The sequence below is a fragment of the Pleurodeles waltl genome, chromosome 8 (genome assembly GCF_031143425.1).
Source record: "Pleurodeles waltl isolate 20211129_DDA chromosome 8, aPleWal1.hap1.20221129, whole genome shotgun sequence".
Classification (NCBI taxonomy): domain Eukaryota; kingdom Metazoa; phylum Chordata; class Amphibia; order Caudata; family Salamandridae; genus Pleurodeles; species Pleurodeles waltl.
The window spans coordinates 77,540,294-77,564,842 of NC_090447.1; the positions used below are offsets into that span (position 1 = coordinate 77,540,294).

General features: G+C 46.4%; 1 protein-coding gene across 3 annotated transcripts in view; it reads left to right on the forward strand.

The window, feature by feature from the left end:
• Nucleotides 1-24,549, forward strand: part of STARD10 (StAR related lipid transfer domain containing 10) — a 265,342-nt gene that overhangs the window by 149,977 nt on the left and 90,816 nt on the right. The window contains exon 1 of one of the 3 annotated variants that reach the window (XM_069203769.1): nt 11,860-12,077. The exons of the other annotated variants lie outside the window; for them this stretch is intronic. Coding sequence (XP_069059870.1) covers nt 12,054-12,077 — 24 coding nt within the window. The 5' untranslated portion in view covers nt 11,860-12,053. Of the gene's footprint in view, nt 1-11,859; nt 12,078-24,549 lie in introns of those variants that run through there. 3 annotated transcript variants of the gene reach the window in all.

The following is a 24,549-nucleotide window of genomic DNA, read 5'->3' on the forward strand; positions in this document are numbered from 1 at the left end:
AACACCCACTAGAGCTGGGTATATTTGTGTTTCTAACACCTGTGGTAGACTAATGAGGATATTACTCCATGGGCGTCTGTATCAGGAAGAGCTTTCTTCCATCACACAAACAAGTCATCTGCAGGTTTTGAAATGCGCCTGCAGTATCCCTGCAGAATTCCCATTATAGAAATTCAGAATCTTCATCTCAAAAGTTAATCAACAAAATATTGGTGATTTCCACACTGGCAGCATTTCAAAGCGTAGACTAAAAAACATATTTTGCAAAACCAAACAAAACCTTCCGACCTTGCATAAATATCTGCTGACAAGAAGTTTGATCTGCACCAAATCCCACTATCGAGCACTTCCATCAAATATATAGAGGCAAATAGTGAGCCTGGGTGCTTGTGGAAGGTTTTTTAAGTTTTTTAAGTGCAGCACAGGTGTCTGGAGATCAGTGCTCCCTTTCCTTTCAGGGCACCACCACTGGAAACCTGGTAATCTGGTTGTTTACTCAGCCAGTATATGGTGATCTGGTTGAGGAAAAAATAGTCAATGATTGTTTAGGATTTGCAGGAAGCACGCACATCCTTCTAGGTACATTAAGTTAGTGTCTGAGTTGAGTAAGGGAGAACCAGCTTTTAAAGTGCCAATTTACAATGGATTTAGCTTCATAGCACTGAATTGCTGGAAGAATACTAAGACGAAAGTCAGATTGACAGTGATAACTGATTGGGGATAGATGGCAGATCAACGTAGAGAAACCAGAGAAGGCAAAGGCTATAGGGATCTTTGGAGTTAGAAGGTTTGGGTGTTGGGCCTAGAAGAACGTCTGGCTGTCCCTTTCCCCAGTTAGGAGTTTGAGGCATGGAGGATGGATGATAAGGGCACTCATCTCTGTGTTGTTACAGATGGGAAACGTGGTGGGGAAGAAATGGTGCCTCAACCATTGTGAGGTCACAGCTAGAGTTAAAGGAAAGCCAGTCTCTTGTAGGGGCCATCAGGGCGAGATGCATAGGGAGCCCTTTCTGGTATGGGCAAAAGATTCTCTGTGTGTGAATGCAGACCTGAAGCTATATTAAGGCAATTGTAGTCACAAAAGGGCACCAGATTTTAACAAATTGCTTTGTTTCTATAGAAGAAGGAGCACTTGAGAGGCAAAACATCATTTTGCTTCAGATACTGAAAAAGAATGTCTCAGCGCTATTTAGGGGAGTTGATGTTTTAGGGATGACATGGAGGATGGCTGTGTGAGACAAAGGCGTGACTCTACTGTAGGTGTGATTACAAGAGTAAAAAGTTACATTATTGAAAAGAGATCATTAGATGAATAAGATGGATCGAGGATATGAACATATGATTCACCCCCTTGAAATAGATATTTGTTTTCTCACCATACCGGTGAGTCGGCTTTCCTAAATTGGAGCAGCCTTGTGTCAGTCCCAAAGGATACAGGAAAGTTGTTCCAGATACCCTGTGCATAGAAGGAATAGGCATGTTGTCTTCTTTTTTCTTTTTTACACTTCTTGGCCTGCAGTCTGATGCAGTCCTGGCTGTGGGTGAGCAGAAATCCAACAGATGGAGACCTTGGGCCTGATTCTAACTTTGGAGGACGGTGTTAAACCGTCCCAAAAGTGGCGGATATACCACCTACCGTATTACGAGTCCATTATATCCTATGGAACTCGTAATACGGTAGGTGGTATATCCGCCACTTTTGGGACGGTTTAACACCGTCCTCCAAAGTTAGAATCAGGCCCCTTGTCTGCAAGTTAAGCGGGGGTGCTGGTCGTGATAGCTTTGTAAATGACGCAGGTGCGGGCTGGCAATGGAACCAACGACGCAGGCAATGGGAACCAATGGAATTCCATTAGGATAGGGTTCATGTGACCATATTTCTGTAGGCCCTGAATGAGACCTGCTGCAGCATGTGGGATGCCCTTAATGGGTGCAAGTGTGTGATATGGAGTAGGACATTCACACCATCCAGATGCAAGAGTACGAAGGCTTGAACAGCAGTTCTGAAGTCACTTTCTGGAAAAAGGGTTTAACTTTTTTTGGATGAGAGAGCTGGTACCAGACTGTCTATATTTTTTTAGCAATGTGTTCTTTCAGGGTGAGGTTGGTGTCCATTGTAAATCCAAGTGACGTGGCAATTGTTGAAAGTTGGGGTTCGAAGCAGTCAAGGTTAATGTGATTGAGCTTGGTTTGTACTTTTATCTTGTTTTTTTGTTCTTGGCAAATAACAGGAATTCTATCTCGAGTAGGTTGCAGTTCAGGTATGCGGCGGGCATCAGGTCTGGATGATGCACAATTTGTTTTTAGGGCACTGGATGTGGAAAGCAGAGGAGACTTTCATATAAAGTTGTGTATCATCGACATATTGGTGCATCTTGATTTTATCTGTGAGTAGATGACCAAGAGGCTCCAGATATGTATTGATGCAGAAATGCACTAAGAAAGTACTGCCGGAAGCAGTGTCAAAAGAAACCACAAAGAATACACCTACAAAATTAATAGGTCTGTCATTCGATAATGACTTCTGGCTTTGCCAATGCTCATTTTTCTTGAGGATGGTTCTTACATGAGGGCACTTACTGTATGAAAAATATATATATGTAAAAAGCACACATTGCACCACTCATACCTGCCACTGAAGGGAGCTACTTGCTGTACGAATGTGCATATTGTGCAACAGCAGAATCACCACTCACGGTTCGGTAACCAAAGGCTGAAGTGGGCTGACCAGTGCCCATGCTGTGCTGGGCAGAAGCAAAATGTGAATGATATGACAGGATACTTTTCAATGAGGGAGGTTGACAGAAAACCACTCTAAGTGACTCGATATAGCATAGCATACAGTTGTTTATTATAAACAAAAGGTCCTGGATAACACCAGATCTAGCAGACATTGGCAAATCCTATTGGCCTGGTTTGGGATGCAGCCTTTTGATTTGTCAAAGCCTGTTTTGTCATTTTTTTTGTAGGAGCTGCCTGCTTAATCACTTACAAGAACAAAAATGGACTAAAATCTGAAATATATTTTTTTTCTCTAAAAAAGTACACATTGCCATAGACTTTCCTGGCACTAATGTGATCACTTTATTTATACTTATGTGCTTCTTGTGAGAGAGGAGCGTGCTGTCACTCACAGTGAAGACAGCCAGTTTCTGAAGTCAGCGGCGAGTCCTCCGCAATGGAGGAGGAGCATCCCCTCACTGGCTCAGAGCCAGCAGCTGAAAAATAAAACTAAATTTTATTATTGTTTTAGTTTTTAGCTGCTGGCTGAGCCTGTGTGTGTGGGAGGGGCCGGGCCAGGCCATGGGAGGAGGAGTGGAGTCACTGGAGAGCACTTAAAAGTGTGCATGTCAGTTTGGCTGGCTGTCTTAGGCCGGCCAAACAGACATGCAAACTTAGGTTTCTCCAACCCAGCTGTGTTGCACAGCCAGGTTGGAGAAACAGCACAGATTGCCATGCATTGTCTGAGTGGCAGACCAAACTGCTCAGACCAATCCCGGTGCTCCTTTCATGCTAAGTATAGCATGAGAGGAGCACCAGGATTGCAGGGGGGAGCCTATCCTGGTGTCCCAGGGACTGCTGGGACACCATCAGAAGCAGGAGAGAAGAGGGGCGAGGCAGTGTGCAACAGGAATTTTTTTTTTTTTTTTTTTATTATTTCCCTAATCACCCCCAACCGCCACTTGAGATTTGCGACAGCCACTACTGTCTGAAGTGACTGACTGCTCCATGCTGCATGCTGTAGTGGGTGGAAGGAAAATGTGAATGACACAAGAACAGACTAATGTATGTAACAGGCTAGCTAAAAGCTGCTATACATAAATATATCACCATGTAATTTTAGAAAGATGGAAAGGTCTCGGCTGATGATAGACCTAAAAGGGGATGAGCTAGAGTGTGCCAGTATAATGCCATTGTGATGGCACCAAATGCACAATTTACACCAGCACCTGAGTCCCCACCAAAGAAACAAATCATCTAAAAACCAGCTGTGAAGGTAGAGATGGGTGCAGTAGTGAAAACTGTGCGTCATGATTCCTAGTTCAAGGAAGGAAATGGACCCCTTGTTTGCAGAATGACTTATATTATGCAGTAATAATCATGGTTAAATGGGTCCCTCAAGCCTCTAGACCTCGGTGCCACTGCACTCGCTGTGCCAATGCAAGCCACGCCCCTGGATGGATGATCTAAAGTATGTGTTTTAAAAGAAACCACACAAAATGGTAGCCAGAAACCTGCTCGTGAGAGATCTGGAGAGAAAAGTCAGGAGGAGAGAGGGCAAAGCAAAAAAAAAAAAACTCTTCAGTATGAACAATAAAAGCATCCTCTCCACTTCCCACCTGAGAACAGGAGTGCTTTGCGCAGAGATCTAGAGCAATAATTAGCACCTGAGCCTATAAGGATGATGCAACAATATTCGCATTAATCCAATGCTACATATTTTGGCTCCATGTTCCATTCATGGCTACAACATTGGGCTTCTTTTGCAGAATGAAAGACATGTGTGATCTACGCCTGATCTCTGGTGCCTATTATATCATTAGTCATGCTGTCTTCATCACAGCTCCCTGTTTTTGGGCCACTAAATTCTCACCAAACTACACCAGAGAGACCATGACCACGAACGGGGGCTTAAATGTTGCTTCCATTGTCCAAGGTCATTTGGTCAGGTGCGGCTTGTCCTTAAGGACGGGGGGCCTGCGCCCCAACTTTTTGCAGACATGAAGTTTGTCTGTCAGCCTGTTAGTCACTCTTCATGCTTGGGTCAGGCATCCAGGTGCTGTACACGTGCTAAATGTGCAGGTGCCAGGCTGCCCCGGGTGCTGGAAGTTGGGGTGCCGCACCCACAGAAATAGCCATGCTTGAGTTCACAAAATTGAATGAGCAATAAAGATATCTTTATATTTTATCTTTATCTTGTCACATTTACTCTACATTCACAGACAGAGGTCAAATGTCAGGCCACGCCTTCTGACAAATCGCTGCTTATTCATTTAACTTGGAAACTGGGATTTACTTTTCATTCTCTCCCTGAAAGTGAGAGGATTTTGTAAGGTGAACATTCTGACAATCTTGCTGCAGTACAAGGAGTGTGAAAAGGCAAGGCTGTAATTTTTTTTATACAACACCAACATTTAAATGCATATAAATGGACAGTACAAATATTTCATAAATATATCAGAAGTTGTGAAAGCACAGACAAACGTTTTCTGTAATTCTGAAGTGTGATGGAAATAAAAAGTTTTAATAGCATCAAACCAAATCAAGAGACTTTACTTAGTGATGTGTAAGTGATAATTATTCACTGAAACCCTATTTCCCTGCATTGTTGTTTGTGCGCCGTATAGTTTTATCAGCAAAAGTTCATGTCTGTGCAAATTTAGTGGTCATTTCAGTGGAAAATATGTGTTCTCTAAATGGTAGTGTCCTAGCACACCAGCTTTAGTAATATATGCACTCTTCTACTGAATGACCATGGCCCATTTGCTACACTTGTTCTTTGTGTGATGCTTGGATTTTTCACCCTCCTTGGACTACGGGGTGATACTTGAGTCACGCCAGCCCATCCTGTGATGAAGGCAGCCCCCCCCCCCCCTATTTGCAGCCAACTGTGAAATGCCAGTGTAGCAGAATGGCCAATCTGCCCATGATCTAACATACATCCACCATAGCTAACGAAAAATGCCATTAACCAAGTAAGTATTATGACACCCAGCTACACACTTTACCACCAGTTACTTCCCCACACCAGCTTCCTCCCCACACACACACACACACATCCTTTGGCTAGGCAATGCCTACCAGCACATAAGATGCATAAACAGTTTGTTTTAACTCTGTGATCAAATCCATCAAACACCAGGTAGACTTATTCACAACTCATTAAATACAACACATTCACCTAACTGGAACAGGCCCACATCACACTTGTGGTAGCACATTATTGCAAGGTAACCCCTTGCGTTAGAACCCCAGAAAACATGTTTTTATACTGATAGTGCTTCATGACCATATCAGTGGCAGAAGGCGCTCTAACATGACTTTGCATTACATGAGGATGGATTGTGGGAAAATACTGAAAAGCTAGACTTCAGGGCATCATGGTATAATAAGCATAACACACACTAAATATGATTAATACACCAATTTAAACACACCGGCTACAATGAACATCTCACCTACTAGACAGATGTTAAGGGCACATGTGCATTACCTTTCTGCTTATCACTTACCTAGATTAGGATTAGCTGATAACTAGATATCTCTTTTACTACCACATGCCAGTCCAGGACTTTCATTCATCGGCCTAGTGTGTTTTAGGAATTGTAATCCTGGTTAAGTTGAACTGAACTAATTTGGAGCTAAGTGCCAAAATACAAATTGTACTCTTCTTGACAGATCTGCTGCTGGTGGTGGGTGCAGAGTTCTAAATAATTATGAATTACCTTCACTGGTGGAAAAGATTAGAATACAAGAACTGGATCACATTATCATCTCAGGCTGATCAGAGTCAGGTCTGCCATGATCACCAGAGAACCAACTGGAAAGTTACAGGACCTCTGATGGTGCTGCTGGGCCATACAACCATGAGCGGAAGACGCTCCATACAGATGCCATTAAAGCAACCTCTCATCTCCAAATAAACAAAGATCAACAAAATCCACTGTTTGGCTTTTGTGTAGCAAAAATATTTCAATGCTCACATACATAGGTAGGGTGGGGGTTATGGTGGAGAAAAAACAGGGAGGGGAGGAGAGGTTTTGCGAGGATATGAATAATGTCAACAGCACAGTTGATTTTATTTGTAATAGGGAACCTACAGCCGGCACAGAATCACCATGAAGATGGCACATTGAAATGAGAAAAAATGTATGTTGTGATTCAAGCTGGTGCTCCACTTATTTCTACAAAACGTGTTCTATTTGTGTGCGTACTTGGTATAGATTAATCAAGTAATGTGCTTACTTGCAGATATCTGAGTGCAACTTGTAGATCTCATATGTGAACTCTTTGCGTTTGTCATTCCTCTGCTCACTTTTAGGGAAGATTTTTTTGGGTTTTGCTTACCCACTCCATGAGTGTGCATGTGTTTTCCTGCTGTCTCCCTTTTGTGCTTCTCCCCCTGGGCTCTATACTGCTCTCTCAATAATGTGCTTCCCTCACTGTGCTCCATGTTGCTCCCCACCTGTGTGGTTCTCCCCATGTTGTTCTTTCCTTTTTGTGTATCTCCCCTATCCCTACTTGTTGTTTGCTCCCTCATATAACTATTTTCCCTCACTTCTCCCACCTCCATGGCCAGCCTACCCCCCATCAAGTGGTCCTCATTTTTTTTATTTTATATTTTTTTGGGGCGGGCCAGGCAGAAAACTGCAGCAGGTTCATCCACTTTATAAATAAAAGCACTGTTGCACCAATTCAAATCCACATTTTTATTTTAATTTACTGATCTATACCGGATCTGTAAATAAAAAAAATGTGAAGCCCGAGTCACAGGCATGCGTCATGGCACATGCGTGCACCTAAAAAATTATACAGCTACATGCAGTACATCCGTAATGTCGACTGCTGGTGCTTGAGGCGGACCTTAAGCCGCGGGTTGGAGGTGACCTGTTTGGAACCATCAGGTTGGAGATTAGTTGTTCTTCTCTATGGATGACCATCTGCAGACCTGAAGGTAATGGAACAGAATCCACAATGGAAACTATTTCACAGTGATGACTTCAAATAAAGAACAAAAAAGATTTGTCTGTTAAATGAACATTTCCACAAGGATCACTCCTGCAGGAAATCATCAGGAACACGCATAGAAGAGGATGAGTACGAAGAGAATTCTGTAATTTTTGTAGGTTTCAAGCATGGATTGTGGCATTTTTGTGGTTCTCGAAAAAGCTAAAAGTCTGCACAAATTATAGGAGTAAACTTGTGATCCATAGATATGGGTGTTCTAGATCTTATTTGTAAATCTGGTCATTCCTTTGAAGTTGGGGGGTTGTTTACCTTTACATTTTTCCAGTAATGCATATGTTGATTAAAAAAATGCTGTGTTTTTATTATTTGACTTGTTGCTGTGATTGTCTTCTCTGTATCCCATGGTTATAGCTCTTTCTATGGCTTCTGAGGTGTTTCAGGTTGTCCTCTTGGTTATCAGTGAAGAGCATCCTCTCTTGGTAGATTGTTCTTGGTTTACCTTGGAACACCGGCGCGTATGGTATGTTCAGATCCCGCGTCGTTAGGTTTTCGTTCTGTAGGATTCCATTCTGCAGGGTATAATAGACCACAAAGAAAGACCTTTCCATCGAGCACTCGCTTAATATATATATTTTTTTGTGTGTATCTTATCTCCCGCTTCAAAGTTGCTTCTCATGCTTGGGAGTGGGCGCTTTTCTCGGCTATGAGTCATTCTCTCAAAACGAACGGCAAGCTATTTTAAAAAGCCCTAATTTGTGGAGCTTGGAAACCTCAGGTAGACCTACACGCTGCCTTTTGTGTCTCCTCGACCTGTTTTACAGGTTCTCCCAGTTTCTGGGGCAGAGGTGCTCTCTTTAAAGTGCCTCCTGTGTGAACTTCCTAGATCAGAACCGAGAGCCGTGGCGCAAGGGAGGAGTGATGGCGAAGGCTGACAATGTATTTTCAATACATTACACACCCAATGGAATTACATTTTGTTCACCCAGCTAGACACTTATTTCAAAGGACTGCAGGTTACACTGGCGACCAAAAATGAGCTCAACTTTAATATCCTATTTATACTTTTATTAAATCCATCTCCCGCCTCCATTCCAGACGGTGTAGAATTGCACCCGTGAGCTTTAAGTTTACGTGATTTCCCTCACCTTATCACAGTGGGACATTCAGTTAGTACAGAACTATATATACATGCCAACCTTCTTGATTCAGGAGGGAGGCTACAGATTTCAAGGCTAGTCTCCCGCCTCCTCATTCCTACAAGCAGGAACACAATTCCTCAAAAAGTATATTTGCTTTTTTGATATCTGCTCCTGCAGCAGCACACTTGCAAGTCCCATACATCACAAAAGACCTGATTCAGGCCTCAATAGAAGTCACTGGAAGAACTACATTCTCCCGAGTATTTTTTTGAAATCTCCCACTTTCCTCTTCTAAAATGTTGTCATGTATGGCACTAGCTCCAAGAAGCAGCGAATGTGCCACACAAACCCTTTCCACACAGACCTCTTTCCCTACGCCCGCCCACATTTTACAATTGCTTCCAATACTGAAAGATGTTGTCCAAATCAGGGACGTAACAGAGGTCCCTGCAACCTCACAGGGAGGGGGGGGGGCGGGGAGGAAGGAGGGCAGGCTTACCCATACTGGAGGGCTCCCCCCTGAGCTCCTACTAATGTGAGTGTGGGTGGCCCCTTCAGCATATCTTGCGGGGGCTCAAGTTTTGTTACGCCACTGGTCCAAATGCAAGAGAGTTTGGCTTCCAGTAACACATTTGACCGAAGGACAGCCCTGTCGAGTACCACGCATCAGGGGTTGGACTAATGCATTTCAGGGTGGTGGTCCGCATCATTACACTGAAGTGCATTGTCACGCGTTTATAGCACCTCTTCAGCAAGCCTCAGTGCTGTTAATTAGCACCACACTGACTGAGCAATTGAAAGCTCTAAGCTGCCTGCTTGAGGCAGGCATTCTGGGGGTTGGCAAAGCTGGCTACAATGTAAACATTCACCCAACACCCTGGCGCGACACATTCAGATTCACTCAGCTGTGGACGTCATGAGAGTCAGTCATGATCATTGCCCAATTGCTACTGCTGAGACAGGTGCCTGCCAGGACACTGTCTGTGACACACACACCTATAGGCCGCACGGGGAACAGCTGGGAGCCTGCCACTGCGGCTCGCACTGTGTTGTGCCGTGTGGCCCGGCCAGTGCCAATCGGTGTAATTGACTGAGACCTGGTGCCACCAACCCCCAGGCCGCGGCTGCTGCTGGAGTGGTGGTGCCTCAGCAGCCTGCCCGCCCTGCACTGCAGTCCAGTGCAGCCTGGAGCCATGAATGCAGCTTGAGTCGAACACTCTCCTGGACCGCAGCGCTGCCCAGTGCCTGGGAGACGTCATGGTTAGCCCGTACTGTCCTGAATCATGCTGCTTGCTGGCACAGAGTGTCACTCATCGAACATAATTTAATTTAATAATTAACTTTTAGAGGAGCACCTCATCATTCAGCCTGTATTGAGTAAAGTTACAGCCAGTGGCGTAGCGTGGGGGGTGCAGGGGGGGCCGGCCGCACCGGGCGCAACATCTGGGGGGGGCGCGCTCGCGAGTGCTAAAATCCACGGGTTAGGGGGCGCAAATTACTTGCCTTGCCCCGGGTGCTGACAACCCACGCTACGCCACTGGTTACAGCTGCTGAGCTCTGCATTGCAGTCACTAGTCTGTCTGCACTAAGTTGCAAGTATCACTAACCTTATTTAGTTTACTTTTAGTGCGTGGGTGTAATTTCTGAAATGCATTTTTTTCTGTCGTCTTCATGGCTTGATTTTGCTTGCTACAAAATGTCACTCATAGTCGTTGAATGTCACTCATAATTACACTGCAATTATGAAAATGTCACACATAAGTAATCTGAAACCTTGGCAGCCATGAAAGGACGCCTTGATGCTGTTGGCTACTGATGCGACTGTTCAAGTGAGCGATGAAATCCATTGAGACCCAGGAACAAATGAAGTGCTTTAATCTAGTGCCTCAGCATGGCCGGATTTACTCTATAAACCAGAGCCGAGAGATTTGCTGTGAATGAAATATTGAGATCGAGCAGTGCCTGCGGTGAGCTGGCTAGTGCCTTTCCCATACATGCCAACCATCCCGGTTCAGGTGGGAGACTACCGATTTCAAGCAGTGGCAGCCACCACAAACCTCAAAGGGGTGATGGAGACGGTGGAAATAAACAAAACCTAAACATGTACCTGTCCCAAAACTGCTGTCCGCCTCGCTCCTCTTCTCTGATGGTGTCCCAGCAGTCCCTGGTACACCAGCACAGGCTCATCATGCAATCCTGGTGCTGCTCTCATGCTATAAATGGCATGAGAGCAGCTCCAGGATTGGTATGAGCAGCTTGCTCTGCCGCCCAGACACTGCATAGGAGTCTGTGTTATTACTCCAACCCGGCTGGGCTGGAGAAACCTAAGTGCGCATGTCAGTGTGGCCGGCCTAAGTCGACCGGCCAAACTGACATGTACACTTAAGTGCACTCACTCCATTTCTCCCTCCCACCTTCAATGGCCCAGCCACGCCTCTCCCTATACATGCTGGCAGAGCCAGCAGTTGAGAAATAAAACAAAATATTGTTTTATCTTTCACGTGCTGGCTCTTAGCCAGCGGGGCAACGCTCCTCCACTACGGAGCCGATTTCACGTCTGTCCTCCTCGATTACTGCATGTAAAAACCCGATTGGGCTTCAGCTGACAGGGCCTGGTCTTGTGTGACTCCGAGTATGCACTGCCAGGAACCTGCTTCTGCAAGCCAGTGCACAGCATTTGCCCCTCTCTCTGTGCCTTCCATAGCACTTTTTCCGTGCTCCTGAGAGTTAACGAAAATAAACGTACATCTGCGTACCTAACATCCGATCCTGCAGCAGCAGGCTTGCAAATCCCATACATGAGTACCCCGATTCAGGCCCCAGTAGAAGTCAACGGGGGCAATAAAACTCCCTCTTTTTCTAGAAATCCCGCACTTTTCTCTTCTAACCTGTTGGCACGTATGCTTTCCCACAGCCGGTGTCAGACACAAGGGGTTAAGCCTGCTAAAGAGAGGAAAAACCGGCCCTGGCAACAAAGGGAGCGAAAGGGCACGTGCGCAGCGCGCGCAGGCCGCGTCCCGGGGCGCGCGGCGGCGTCTCGAGGGCCGCAGCGCCGGGTGGCCGCAGTAATGGAAGCGAGCAGCGGGGAAGATGGCGGCCGAGAGTGCATGCTTCACACTGCAAGACCAGGCCGCAGGCTGCACAGATGCACGCACCGGAGGGAGGAGGGAGCGTGAGAGGTGTCAGGAACCAACATGAAAGCTCTGAAGCGCCGACGCACAAGAGATGAAAAGACTGAGAGCACAGCAGGTTTATTTATTTTACATTGGTATACAGTGCTTGTACCCGAGGCTGGGATGGAGATCTGTTATTTGCAGTGTGAGAAACACGAGCACACGTGAACATAGAGAAAAAGTCTGCAAGGCACCCATGCTCAGATTTGAAAGTTTTTAGTTCCCTATTTTAGACTGTGGGATGAGGTGACGGGTTGGATGAAGGGTATGTTGTCAAGTTTCTACTTAGCTCTCTTTGGGACCTCAGAATTAGTGAACAACTGAGCACTTGACCACATGAAATATATGAAGCCTTTGTTTGTCAGTCCCTCAAGTTATAAATATGCATAGCATAAAAACTGCAACAAAAAAAACTGAATATCAACATCTTGTCCCCTTCCGTTCACCATTACTTCCTGGGGCTGTATTACCCCCTGTCCCACGTGTGCTGCAGGGCACTGACTGGCACAGTGTGCCCTATTACCGTCAGTGTGATGTTCCCAGTGCAGGCTCGGACTGGTGTCTGGACTGTGAACGGTGCATTAGTGAAAGGCAGACGGCCTGTTTGGAACCACCAGTCTCGCTGAGCAGAGATCTGCCCCACAAGCAGGTGAAATGAGTGACTGCACCCATATGCAAGGGCAGCCCTGTCGGGGGCCACTAACCGTGCACCACGTCATTGGTGATGTGTAATCAGTCCACCTCATTACGGCTGCTTTGGTAATTCGAGCAGGAGGTGATGGTGGGCTGCCCCACCCACGCACCCATACACTCACCAATCTACAGCTACATTCCCACTCACACCCATGCATTCACAAGCGTGGACACACACACCACAATTCACAAGCATATACGCATGCACACACCCATTCAAAGCACGCACAAATGCACATGCATCCATATAAGCACGCACACACCAAACTATTTTTTTTTTAACGTGCCGACCGCAGTGATGATCTTGGGCGGCGGGAGGGATGCCTTGGTGGTCCCTGGAGGACTGAGTTGCTATCTCCTCTCATTGGCTAACCTTGCTTTGTTTTGAGTCAGTGAGACTGCTAACGCCACCCCACACTGAGGTGTGTAGTGTATACACTGATGCCTACGCATTCAACACATGAATAGACCCCAGCTGTCTGACCTGAACATGAGTGTCTGCAAAAGGTGGGATGGCGGGCCCCTCTGCCCTTAAGGACGGGTCACTGTGGGCCTAACCATAACTCATCATTTTTCCAACTCAATTCCTTTCTAGCTATTTACTTTCTCTGTAATTAAGCCTTATTACCCACTGCTGTTAGTGTTAACAGTGGTTAATGCCCTCTGCAGAAGGAGTTTACTACGGTCAATAGCCCATTCCCCAAAAATGTGCCCAAATCAAGGGTAAGAGTGCATAATAAGAGAAAGGGCAGTTATGGGCTGTTAATGCTCGGCAGCATATAAGCAAGCACACAGATCTCACCCAAGAAATGCAAAGAGGCCAACTGTTTCTGTCTGTTCAATTTCACTCTCTCAATAAGAGTGCAGGGAAACAAGTGTAGTTGGTGGCAACGTTCTAAGCATTCTGATTGGCTGAGCCAATGTGAGCATTCCATTCCATAAATTAACCATTTTTTAAAGCATTTATTTTTAACTAAATGTAGGTTGAACCAGATGATTTGATCTAAGCACCATGTACCTTCTGCACACCGTTGACTCCTACCCACCTGAACTGTGGACGGCTAATGCAATGTGTCCACAATTATGAAAATAGTTTCAGAGCCACTGGAGTTATGCAATTGTGCAGCCACAACAATTTTTACATAATTATATATTTGCCACACAATCCACCATCAGTGACATAATCTGCAGATTTTAACAAAAAAAATATTTCTAGCTCAAACGGTTCAAAAGTTACTAAAATGCTTTGACACGTGCTACTGCGCAGTAGGAGGCCCTTTGCAAAGCTGGACTGGTCACCTTTCTGTGGCTTATCGCTGTGTTTGGGTGGTTACCTGGTACTAATGGGGTGCAACCAATGCCCAGACAGTGACACACAGTTTACAAATGCCGAAATAATGAAATAATAGTATTAGAAAATGTGGTGCATTTTGGCGCATAATGTCCTCAACCGTGCCGCATAATTTGCCCAGCCCCTGCCGCATAATTCCAGAGGCTGTGATTAGTTTCTCTGAAATGGGTTTTAAGTATGCCGAAGTATCTGCTGACCTAACAATACAGCGGCTTTCAGAATATAGAAGGATTTTGGACCAGTCGTATTAGCCCCACGTTGTACCGAGTAAGTCTGACTTTGCCCAGAATTTTGGGAAAGCAAATAAATTGTTCCCACTGTTTTTTTGTTGTTTTTTTTTGCCAGGCTGGATATCTCATGATCCCTCCGTCCACCCGCCTCTAAGAGCAGCCCTCAGCCCGCAGGGAGGTTCCCCTGTGTCCCATATGGACAGTCCTGTCCAGCCTGAGTCACTGAATTGGTAAAACAAAGCAACCAGTGGGTCAGCAGAAGTGGTAAAGACAAAATCTGCAAGTTAAATCCGAAAGCTCCAATGTATACAAACTAGGCGGTGTGCTAAAGCCAGGAGGAAGCGGGGTAACTTCTTGTGCCTGTGGTATTAGAAGAGGGGGGCAAACCAGGGGAGTCTATATTCAGATCTACACCGCTTCCCCGACAGTGTAACTCCCAAAGAGACACCAGGGGTCAGGTGGGAAGCATTCTCTTTTGTGCACTTAAGGCTCCCTTAAAGGGGGTACAGAAATACACAGTAAATGGATAACTAAATCAGGGATTGTTGGGTAGTGTGTAGTTTCGATATGTCTAGTGCTGGCCTCCGAGAGCCATAATAATGGCAACATTTTCTGGGCAGCCACTGAATATGTAAATGATTTTCCTTTCGGTTAATTTTATATATGTGCATTTCTCATGTGAATAACCTGAAAACCTGGCATGGCACTCTCTCTCGTGGACCACACTTACCCCCTCCAGCTGGAGTGTTTTCTACTTTGACTTTTTGTATGAAATATTAGTTTTACAGCTGGAGAAAGGTACCCGCTTTTATTAAATTACTGTTAGATTTTTCCAGGTCCCCAGGTAGTTTACTAAGCTCAGCGCTCACTGCCGATATCTGTGTGTATGCCACAGTTGAAAGGTTTGAATCCTGACGGGGCAGACTCAGACCTTCCTCCTTCTGAAGTTGTTGAAGACTACCATTTAAGTTAGTAAATTCTGTGTTTTTGCGGAGCTGTGAAACGACAAAAGCTGCAGTAGCAGGCGCTATACTCAAACACGTTATTTGTGTTATTAATGGTAGCCAGGCACGATGGGGGGCGCGGCGAAGGGACTGAGGCGGCAATGGACGCCAAGCCTTTCACTTTTCAGTGCTCACTGGTGCTTCAGTCAAATGTATTTATAGATTGTTAATTGAATAGCAGCGCCTTGAACCTAGCTCATGGGTGACAAGCGCCATATAAAGCACCTGAAGCTAAATAATATATTAAAAACAATTGACGCGAGATGCTAAAGGTGACAAACGGAGTGTGATAAAACTGAGTTGAAGTCCCGGGCTCTCGCCAGATGACGTCACCAACCCCATCAGACCAGTCCACGTTAACAATGTAAAGGCCTACACGATGCTAGCTTTTTATTTATTTCGGCTATCACCAAGGGTTGCCAAATCACTCCATATCAGCTTTCAAGAACAGCGTTTGAATTAACACATCGGTGCATTCTGGGAGATGTAGTCTTTGGAAACATTGCCTTGTAAATTGCAGTATTTCTAGAGGAATGCAGACATGGTGTCCTGCTGAATAGAAGGGGAATGGCAGGTCTGTCAGTAGCTGACATTTCTGTAGGGTGGGTGCAGATTTATATACAGGCTCGATGGCGCAGCTGTCAAAGGTGCGGCAGGTGCAGTGGCACCGGCGCCCACATGCCTGATTGGTCCTGACTATTGCCACTTTTTGCTGCTCAGCCAGCAGCCAGGGCGGGTTCTCGCTCGTACAGACTCCAGGCCTTTCCCCGGGAGGGTTGCTTTAATGAGAGCACGGGGCTGGCCGGCAGGCGGCCGCCGCTTTCATGTGGCTCTAGCGCCGAGACAACGGCGTTTATCTGCTGGGGAAATCGATGCGGGAGAGCCGCAGGTGCGCGTGATGAGGCCGCCAGATCGATGGGTCACCGCGGTGGGGTTTACAACCAAACCCTAGGCCAGCAGGGGGCGCAGCCGCCATTGGTGCAGCAGGTGCAGTGGCACCAGGGCCCCCGAGCACCGAGGGGCCCAGTGAACCCTGACAATGCTGGATTTTACTACCCCAACAAAGGGGCCGTTTTCTTTCCTTGCACCAGTCCCCGCGGCATCCTTCCTACTCTACTGCTGGCCAGATCAGCCCTTCAGAAGCAGGAGCATTGATAGGGGGGAGAAGCTCCCCAGGTCTGGTGCCCACCGGTGGTTAATTTGTAAATAATAACGTGCCGGTGCTCAAAGCTCTCCTCTTCAACACGCGGCTGCTGCATTTAAGTGAGCGATCACGGAATACTAAGGCAGCGTAATCCCGAAGCCATCTCGGGCCTCTTTGATCCATTTACAGCCGCTCCCTGCCCCTTCAGGTCACTCTTGCAGCTTTCTGCTTTCTCCCTTAGGGACGCCTGATGCAGGAAATAAGTGCCAACCCTAAAAAATAAGTGCCTGTGCCCCGCACCGGAAACCAAAGGTTCAAATTAAGCACTGCTGTGTGCATCATGGTGGGTGGTGCCCGGCAGTATAGTGGTGTTTACCAGTGTCTTAGAAAGCCCCTGACCCCTAGTGGCTTTGTCAATTTACATCTGGAAACGGTTGTAATCTACACGTGCAGTACACTGCTCCTAATTCACTGAAAAAAGCTGTCGGGCAATGCAAGCACGTATGTGTTAAAAAGGTAGATGTGATTTCTGAATTGGGATGGATAAGCATCCCACGACGTGTCCGGGGAGTGGCCACAGAAACCTGTGCAAATGTGTTGTGCTCCCTCGGCCATGGCTCACTTTGGTGAGTTGGCACTATACATAGGTCAGTTAATCAGGGCTTTTTGATGGGATTAAAAAAGTGTCGGGGTCCCTAAAATGGGCGTGGCCTAATTAAGTGAGTGTCTTAAAAATGTGAACTAAATCTCTCTGATTCCCCTATCGTGCCACCTGACTAGCATTTTTGGTTCCTGTCTCCGCGGTCCGTTATTACATCCAGAAATATACCACAACTGACAGACCTAAAACCAGGCAGGACTATTGGCTTTATCCATGGTTGTCAGCTATTTAAGATGAATGAGTAACAACAATGATTTTGTTTTAACTAATTAATTTTGAATATGTATCAATTTTGAAATGGTGATAATGAATTAAATGTTTCTGAGGCCTGTGTGCTCTGCCGAGAGGCCAAGCATTGGATGGGCATGTATTTTGAGCACCTGTCTTCACCCACCTACAAGCACTGTCTGTCAGAAACTTGTACTGATTTCAGCCTCCTCTCCAGTGCTCTCAATCATGGCCCTTCATAAACACCCGGCGGTGACTCAGTTCAAAGTATAAACTTTATAAGAGTAATATGCTACACAAAATAAAAATAAACACAGAAACACAAAATCCTGGAAGCAACACTATTAAAGGATCCAAGATTAAGTAAAAACGTGAAATATAAACAGGAAAGTAAATCTCTGACATGGATTATTTTAACTTTTTTTTTTACATTCATTGTTCAGAAATCGATCAGTGTTTTTGCCTTAGAAGTTAAGAACATGGATATTGGTCACAATAGGGGCCCGAGGCACTGCTCCAACCCACAGATTACAAGCACTAAGACAAGGGTCTAGTTTTGCTCCAATTTTGCCCCGGCCAAATTCATTGATTGAGCACCACAGTGTGGTGCCCACCTGAAATCCACATGACCACCCGGGAGATATCTGGATTAGAAAGAAGGTCCCAGGTTCCCATGGCCCACAAGTGGAGAGTTCCACGCGGAAATGCTCCACATGGTTGTAGAACAAATCCTGAAACTCGCAAGAACTTCTCCTTGAGGAATTGTGGCCAATGGTTGTGTCCTGACTTAGAGACATTGATAACTTATCCTTCCTCTGGGATATAGACCTGTCTCTTTGATGCATGCAGTGGTGACTCCCCCCTAAAGAAGCTCTCTGCTGCCCCTAAGGTGCCAGCTTATTGCCTGTCTCTTTAAATCCCTTGCACCCCAACAAATCCTAGGGAGAGAAGCAACCAGACAACTGCAGGAGTATGTGGAGAAGCACCACTTATGGCCCACCCGTGGCTTCAAGAGAGGGACTCTGTGGACAACAAATGCAGAAAGTGCATTGCATGCGTGGCAACCTCCGCTACTGCCTTTGCAGGCATCCCTTCAAAACCAGAGTCAAACCAGCACTGTGCAAGGTGAGCCCTGCAGGAGAAGGGATGTATGTGGCTTCATCCCACAGCTGCCACTGAACACCCACACATGCTTCCTGTGGCGGGTAATCAGATGACACCTCCTCTATATCCGACTGTCTGAGATCCAGTGCTTTAAATGGGCCGGTACTGAGTACCTGCACTTCTCAGCACTGCTGCAGTACATTTAATGGGAGAGTACCTGCACTTCTCAGCACTGCTGCAGTACATTTAATGGGGGAGTACCAACACTTCTCAGCACTGCCGCAGTACATTTAATGGGAGAGTACCTGCACTTCTTCGCACTTCTGAAATACATTTAATAGGAGAATACCAGCACTTCTCAGCACTGCCGCAGTACATTTAATGGGAGAGTACCGACACTTCTCAGCACTGCCGCAGTACATTTAATGGGAGAGTACCGACACTTCTCAGCACTGCCGCAGTACATTTATTGGGAGAGTATCTGCACTTTTCAGGACTGTTGCAATACATTTAACAAGAGAGTACTGACACTTCTCAGCACTGCTGCAATACATTTATTGGGAGAGTACCAACACTTCTCAGCACTGCCGCAGTACATTTAATGGGAGAGTACCGGCACTTCTCAGCACTGCTGCAATACATTTAATGGGAGAGTACCAACACTTCTCAGCACTGCTGCAATACATTTATTGGGAGAGTACCAACACTTCTCAGCACTGCTGCAATACATTTATTGGGAGAGTATCTGCACTTTTCAGGACTGTTGCAATACATTTAATGGGAGAGTACCTGCACTTCTCAGCACGGTTGCAGTACATTTAATAGGAGAGTACCTGCACTTCTCAGCACTGCTGCAGTACATTTAATGGGAGAGTACCTGCACTTCTCAGCACTGCCGCAGTACATTTAATGGGAGAGTACCGACACTTCTCAGCACTGCTGCAGTACATTTAATGGGAGAGCACCGACACTTCTCAGCACTGCTGCAATACATTTATTGGGAGAGTATCTGCACTTTTCAGGACTGTTGCAATACATTTAACAAGAGAGTACTGACACTTCTCAGCCCTGCTGCAGTACATTTAATGGGAGAGTACCGACACTTCTCAGCACTGCTGCAGTACATTTAATAGGAGAGTACCTGCACTTCTCAGCACTGCTGCAGTACATTTAATGGGAGAGTACCTGCACTTCTCAGCACTGCTGCAGTACATTTAATGGGAGAGTACCTGCACTTCTTCGCACTTCTGAAATCCATTTAATAGGAGAATACCAGCACTTCTCAGCCCTGCTGCAGTACATTTAATGGGAGAGTACCTGCACTTCTTCGCACTTCTGAAATACATTTAATAGGAGAATACCTGCACCTCTCAGCACTGCCGCAGTACATTTAATGGGAAAGGACCAGCACTTCCCAGCACTGCTGCAGTACATTTAAGGGGAGAGTACCTGCACTTCTCAGAACTGCTGCAGTGCATTTAACGGGAGAGTACCGGTACTTCTCAGCCCTGCTGCAGTACATTTAATGGGAGAGTACTGGCACTTCTCAGCACTGCTGCAAAACATTTAATGGGAGAGTACCTGCACTTCCCAGCAATGCTGCAGTACATTTAATGGGAGAGTACTGGCACTTCTCAGCACTTCCACAATACATTTAATGGGATAGTACCCACACTTCTCAGCACTGCAGCAGTACATATAATGGGAGAATACTGCCACTTCTGAGCAACAAACAGGTACTCTGGGATACTGAATACCTGCACTTCTCAGCACTGCTACAGCACATAAGAGTACTGGTTGTTAAGAGCAAACAGGTACTCAGAAGAGCGAGTACCTCCACTTTGACGTTTCTATTTAAAGCACTAATGAGACCGGACCCAAGTTCACAATAAAACACCCAGAACAGCATAAGATACTGCACTGCTCTGTCTACCACATGATCTGGGGCTTTCCTCTGAAAACTGAAATTGTGGTGTTGAGTGATGCCCATGACCAAATGATGGACAACACAAAACCTGATGGGTGGAGTGTCTGAATTAATCTCAGCCGCTGGTAATTACTTTGTGTCATATTTCACTGAGTTTAAGCTCATCTGTGCCATTACAGACCGGGACCAACCAGAAGCAAATTAGTCTTGGCGTGACCCAAAAGGGGGCGGTCCATCCCAAACTCCCAGCATCCTGAACAAGAACACAAGCAACCGGAAACCGGTTCCACCCTCATGGGGCCTCATCAGTGTGGTGCAGCTTGGACCCCATTGCACAGTGTGCAGGGGCACTTGCCTGGCACAGCCCTTGCACTCAGTGGGATTCACTTAGACTGCACAAAACAGGGCTTCTCACAGTGCACAGGTGAGCGCCCGAAGCACAGGTGAAGCTGATTTGCTCAAGCATGCCCAGTGGGCACAAGAGTGCCCAGCTCCTGACTCTTTGTAGTGGGCAGTGTATGGGGTGCTGCTCTGTACCTGCAGCAACGCTGCCCCCATGGCTGACACCCTCTGCCGTTGTGTTCAAGGCAGGATGCAAATTGGGCAGAGATTCATGATACTTCCCTTGCATCAAAGAAGGTGTATGTCGCGTGTGATTTACGTCTATCGAGATCCAGCGTATGCTTGAAATTGGTATTCTGCTGGCAGACTTTAATATAGACACTGATGGAAAAAAAGCAATCCATAAATCGCAGAAAAATGAAGGTAAAATACCCTGCCAGGCAAAACAAAGAGAAGAAAACATCATTAAACAGTAATCTCCTCCCCCCAGGGGACCGGATGTTGCAATGGCAGCTGTGGTAACTGATCAGTCCTTTGCCTCTCTGGACTGTGTGTGTGTGTCTGTTTGTGGGTGTGCATGTGTGCTTGCACTTGCAGGCAGCTGTGTGATGGGTCTTTGTAATCATGCACATTGTTTGCAGGTGCACATGCATGTATGCAAGGTTGAGTGTGTGTGTGTTGGGTGTTTGTGCATGCATGTTTGATGGACCTTTGCATGCGTGTGAGTACTTGTGACCGGAAGCCTTACAGAGCTTCATGGAACTTTATAAAAGCTTTATCTATAACTATATCTATATTTACATACATATACATATATATTAGTTATAGTTAGGACCTATTTAGCATAGGAAATAATTTTTTTAGTTTGCTAACTTTAGAGCGGTTTGACAAATCTTCACAAAACTTTCCAAAAAAAGTTCATCTATCTCAGCTCCTTCCAAGAAAGATTAGGGGTGATCCATCAAGCGACCGCTGAGAAAAAGAGGGAACCCAAAAAGCAAAGTGCCCATGCGGTTTCCATAGGGAATTTCAGACACCTACAGCCAAAATGGGTGAAAAGAATTACACCAACTTTTGCAGAAAGCTAGATCCTTACTCAGAATGCATACTTTTTGTGATTTGATGTAAGTCCGTTTAGTAGTTTTTGAGAAATTAAGGTTAAAAATTGATAGATATCTGGATGGTTGCATTCGCTGGACTCTTGGGGGTGTCCAGCGGACACGCAGCTTCAAATAATAGAGCAATCTGATTGGCGGAGCTGGCTTTTATCCCCATCGGCTGCCTCGCTCCCATGAGAGTGTGAGGCTCCCGCAAGTCCTGCAGGAGTTTGCGCTCTGATTGGCTGGACGGAATTGTTGTGCCCACCATTACAGGAGACTGGGGCTTGTTCTTGTGTCCTGAAAAAAAGGGTCGTAAGGGGCGGGGCAGGATGTCCCTTGACCTCCGCTGGCCTTTGTGGGTGGTCCCCATAAGGACCCCTGACATGGTCAAATTAAAAAAATAATGTTCTTGGGTTGCTGTGATCTTGGGCATTCGAACGGCAGCCAGCATTGACCACTTACCCCTGCCAGAGTCCCGTGGGACCACAAGGCTTGTGCTGGCTCCCACAGGATCAGAAAAACCCCCAAAATAAAAAGGGGATCTGGGTGTCTGTGATGGGATGGTCGCATACAGGTGTTGGCCCTGTGGCTAACCCTTGTTAAGCATGGCCAAAGGCGGCACGCGGCAGGTGGTGGTCACCTGTGGGGAGGTGGCCTGTGGCCAGATTTGAAGCCAACCCCACACTGTGTACAGTCAAAGGCTGTACTCTGTGAGGGGTTGGCTGTCCATGGGTGGGGAGAGGGGTTGGGCTTGACATGGGGTAGATGCCAGCAAGGGGTTGGGAGCAGGGCCCGGCCGAAGACTAGGCCCTGCTGCTAACCCGACGCCGCGTGGCAGCCAAAACCTTGCGGTTGCTTCCGCGACACTTGACATTTAGATGCTCCTTTATGTGTGGGATTGCCATGCGCGGCATTCATGTCTGGACTGGCAGTGTCCCTGGTTGATCATGTGGTGCCCTGAGTATTGTCCCCTGGCAGCCAAATGTAAGAGCCCGTTTGCTTCGGTGGAATATTCCCTAAGTTACCAGCTTCCAACCTCTAAATACTCTGCACCACAGGAAGTAGGGTCAGCAGCATGTGGGGGGAGGGGGACATTTCTTTCAGGTGAAGTGGCTTCCTCTGCAGAACACAAGCTAGGGCGTTCTGGGTAGTTCCCTGTCTTAAGTTGGAGAGCTCCCCCTTCTGATGGAGTGTATGCATGTCAGCACTGTTTCTGGGTAGTTCCCTGCCTTAAGTTGGAGAGCTCCCCCTTCTGATGGAGTGTATATATGAAGGCATTGTTTATGGGTAGTTCCCTGTCTTAAGTTGGAGAGCTCCCTCTTCTGATGGAGTGCTTCTACGACAGCACTGTTTCTGGGTAGTTCCCTGTCTTAAGTTGGAGAGCTCCCCCTTCTGATGGAGTGTATATATGAAGGCACTGTTTATGGGTAGTTTCCTGTCTTAAGTTGGAGAGCTCCCTCTTCTGATGGAGTGTATGTATGACAGCACTGTTTCTGGGGTAGTTCTCTGTCTTAAGTTGGAGAGCTCCCTCTTCTGATGGAGTGTATGTATGACAGCACTGTTTCTGGGTAGTTCTCTGTCTTAAGTTGGAGAGCTCCCTCTTCTGATGGAGTGTATATATGACAGCACTGTTTCTGGGTAGTTCTCTGTCTTAAGTTGGAGAGCTCCCCCTTCTGATGGAGTGCTTCTACGACAGCACTGTTTCTGGGTAGTTCCCTGTCTTAAGTTGGAGAGCTCCCTCTTCTGATGGAGTGTATATATGAAGGCACTGTTTATGGGTAGTTCCCTGTCTTAAGTTGGAGAGCTCCCCCTTCTGATGGAGTGCTTCTACAACAGCACTGTTTCTGGGTAGTTCCCTGTCTTAAGTTGGAGAGCTCCCCCTTCTGATGGAGTGTATATATGAAGGCACTGTTTATGGGTAGTTCCCTGTCTTACGTTGGAGAGCTCCCCCTTCTGATGGAGTGTATGTATGACAGCACTGTTTCTGGGTAGTTCCCTGCCTTTAGGTGAGAGCTCCTCTTTCTGATGTCCCTGGGCTGATGCACAGGCTGCAGTTTACACGGCAGGTCATCCCTTCTGAGAATTGAATTGGTTGGAACGTGCTCATACATATGCATTCACAATTAGAACAAATTAGTTTACCATTTGATTATAATTAAAGCGTATCACCAGAAAGGCATTATAAATGGATTTTGAAATGAGGTCGCTGGAGTGCAGCTGGGGAGAAGTGGTTTCGGTCAATGCAGATCGAAAAGCCCACTTTTTGTTGTTCAGAGTGAAGGCAGCAATTAACAGTGTGCATTGTCCCCAGCCTCCCCTCCCCAGTCCTTCGGACTCCAGTACTTTGGACGGTCATTAGTTAAACATGTTGCACTTTTACACATTTTTACTACAGTGATGTTTTCTATTTAAATGTTGTTTTGGGGGGGGGGGGGGGGGGTGAGGGGGGGCAGGGGGCAAGAACATTGGGAATTGGTGTAGGTTAGGTTTTTAATTTGTAAATAAAAGCGTGCCGCTGCCCAAAGTTCTCCTCAGAAATACACGGCTGCTGCAATCAAATGTGCGAGGATAGAATACTGAGGCATCGTAATCCTGAAGCCATCTCGGGCCCCTTCAATCCATTTACAGCCACTCCCTGCCCCTTTAGCTCACTCTTGCAGCTTTTTGCTTTCTTCTTTTGGAAGCCTTTTCGTTTTTCTCTTCCTCCGTCTTTCCTATATGAGGTTGTTTCTCTCAGGAATTGCTTTGGGCAGAAAAATAAGTG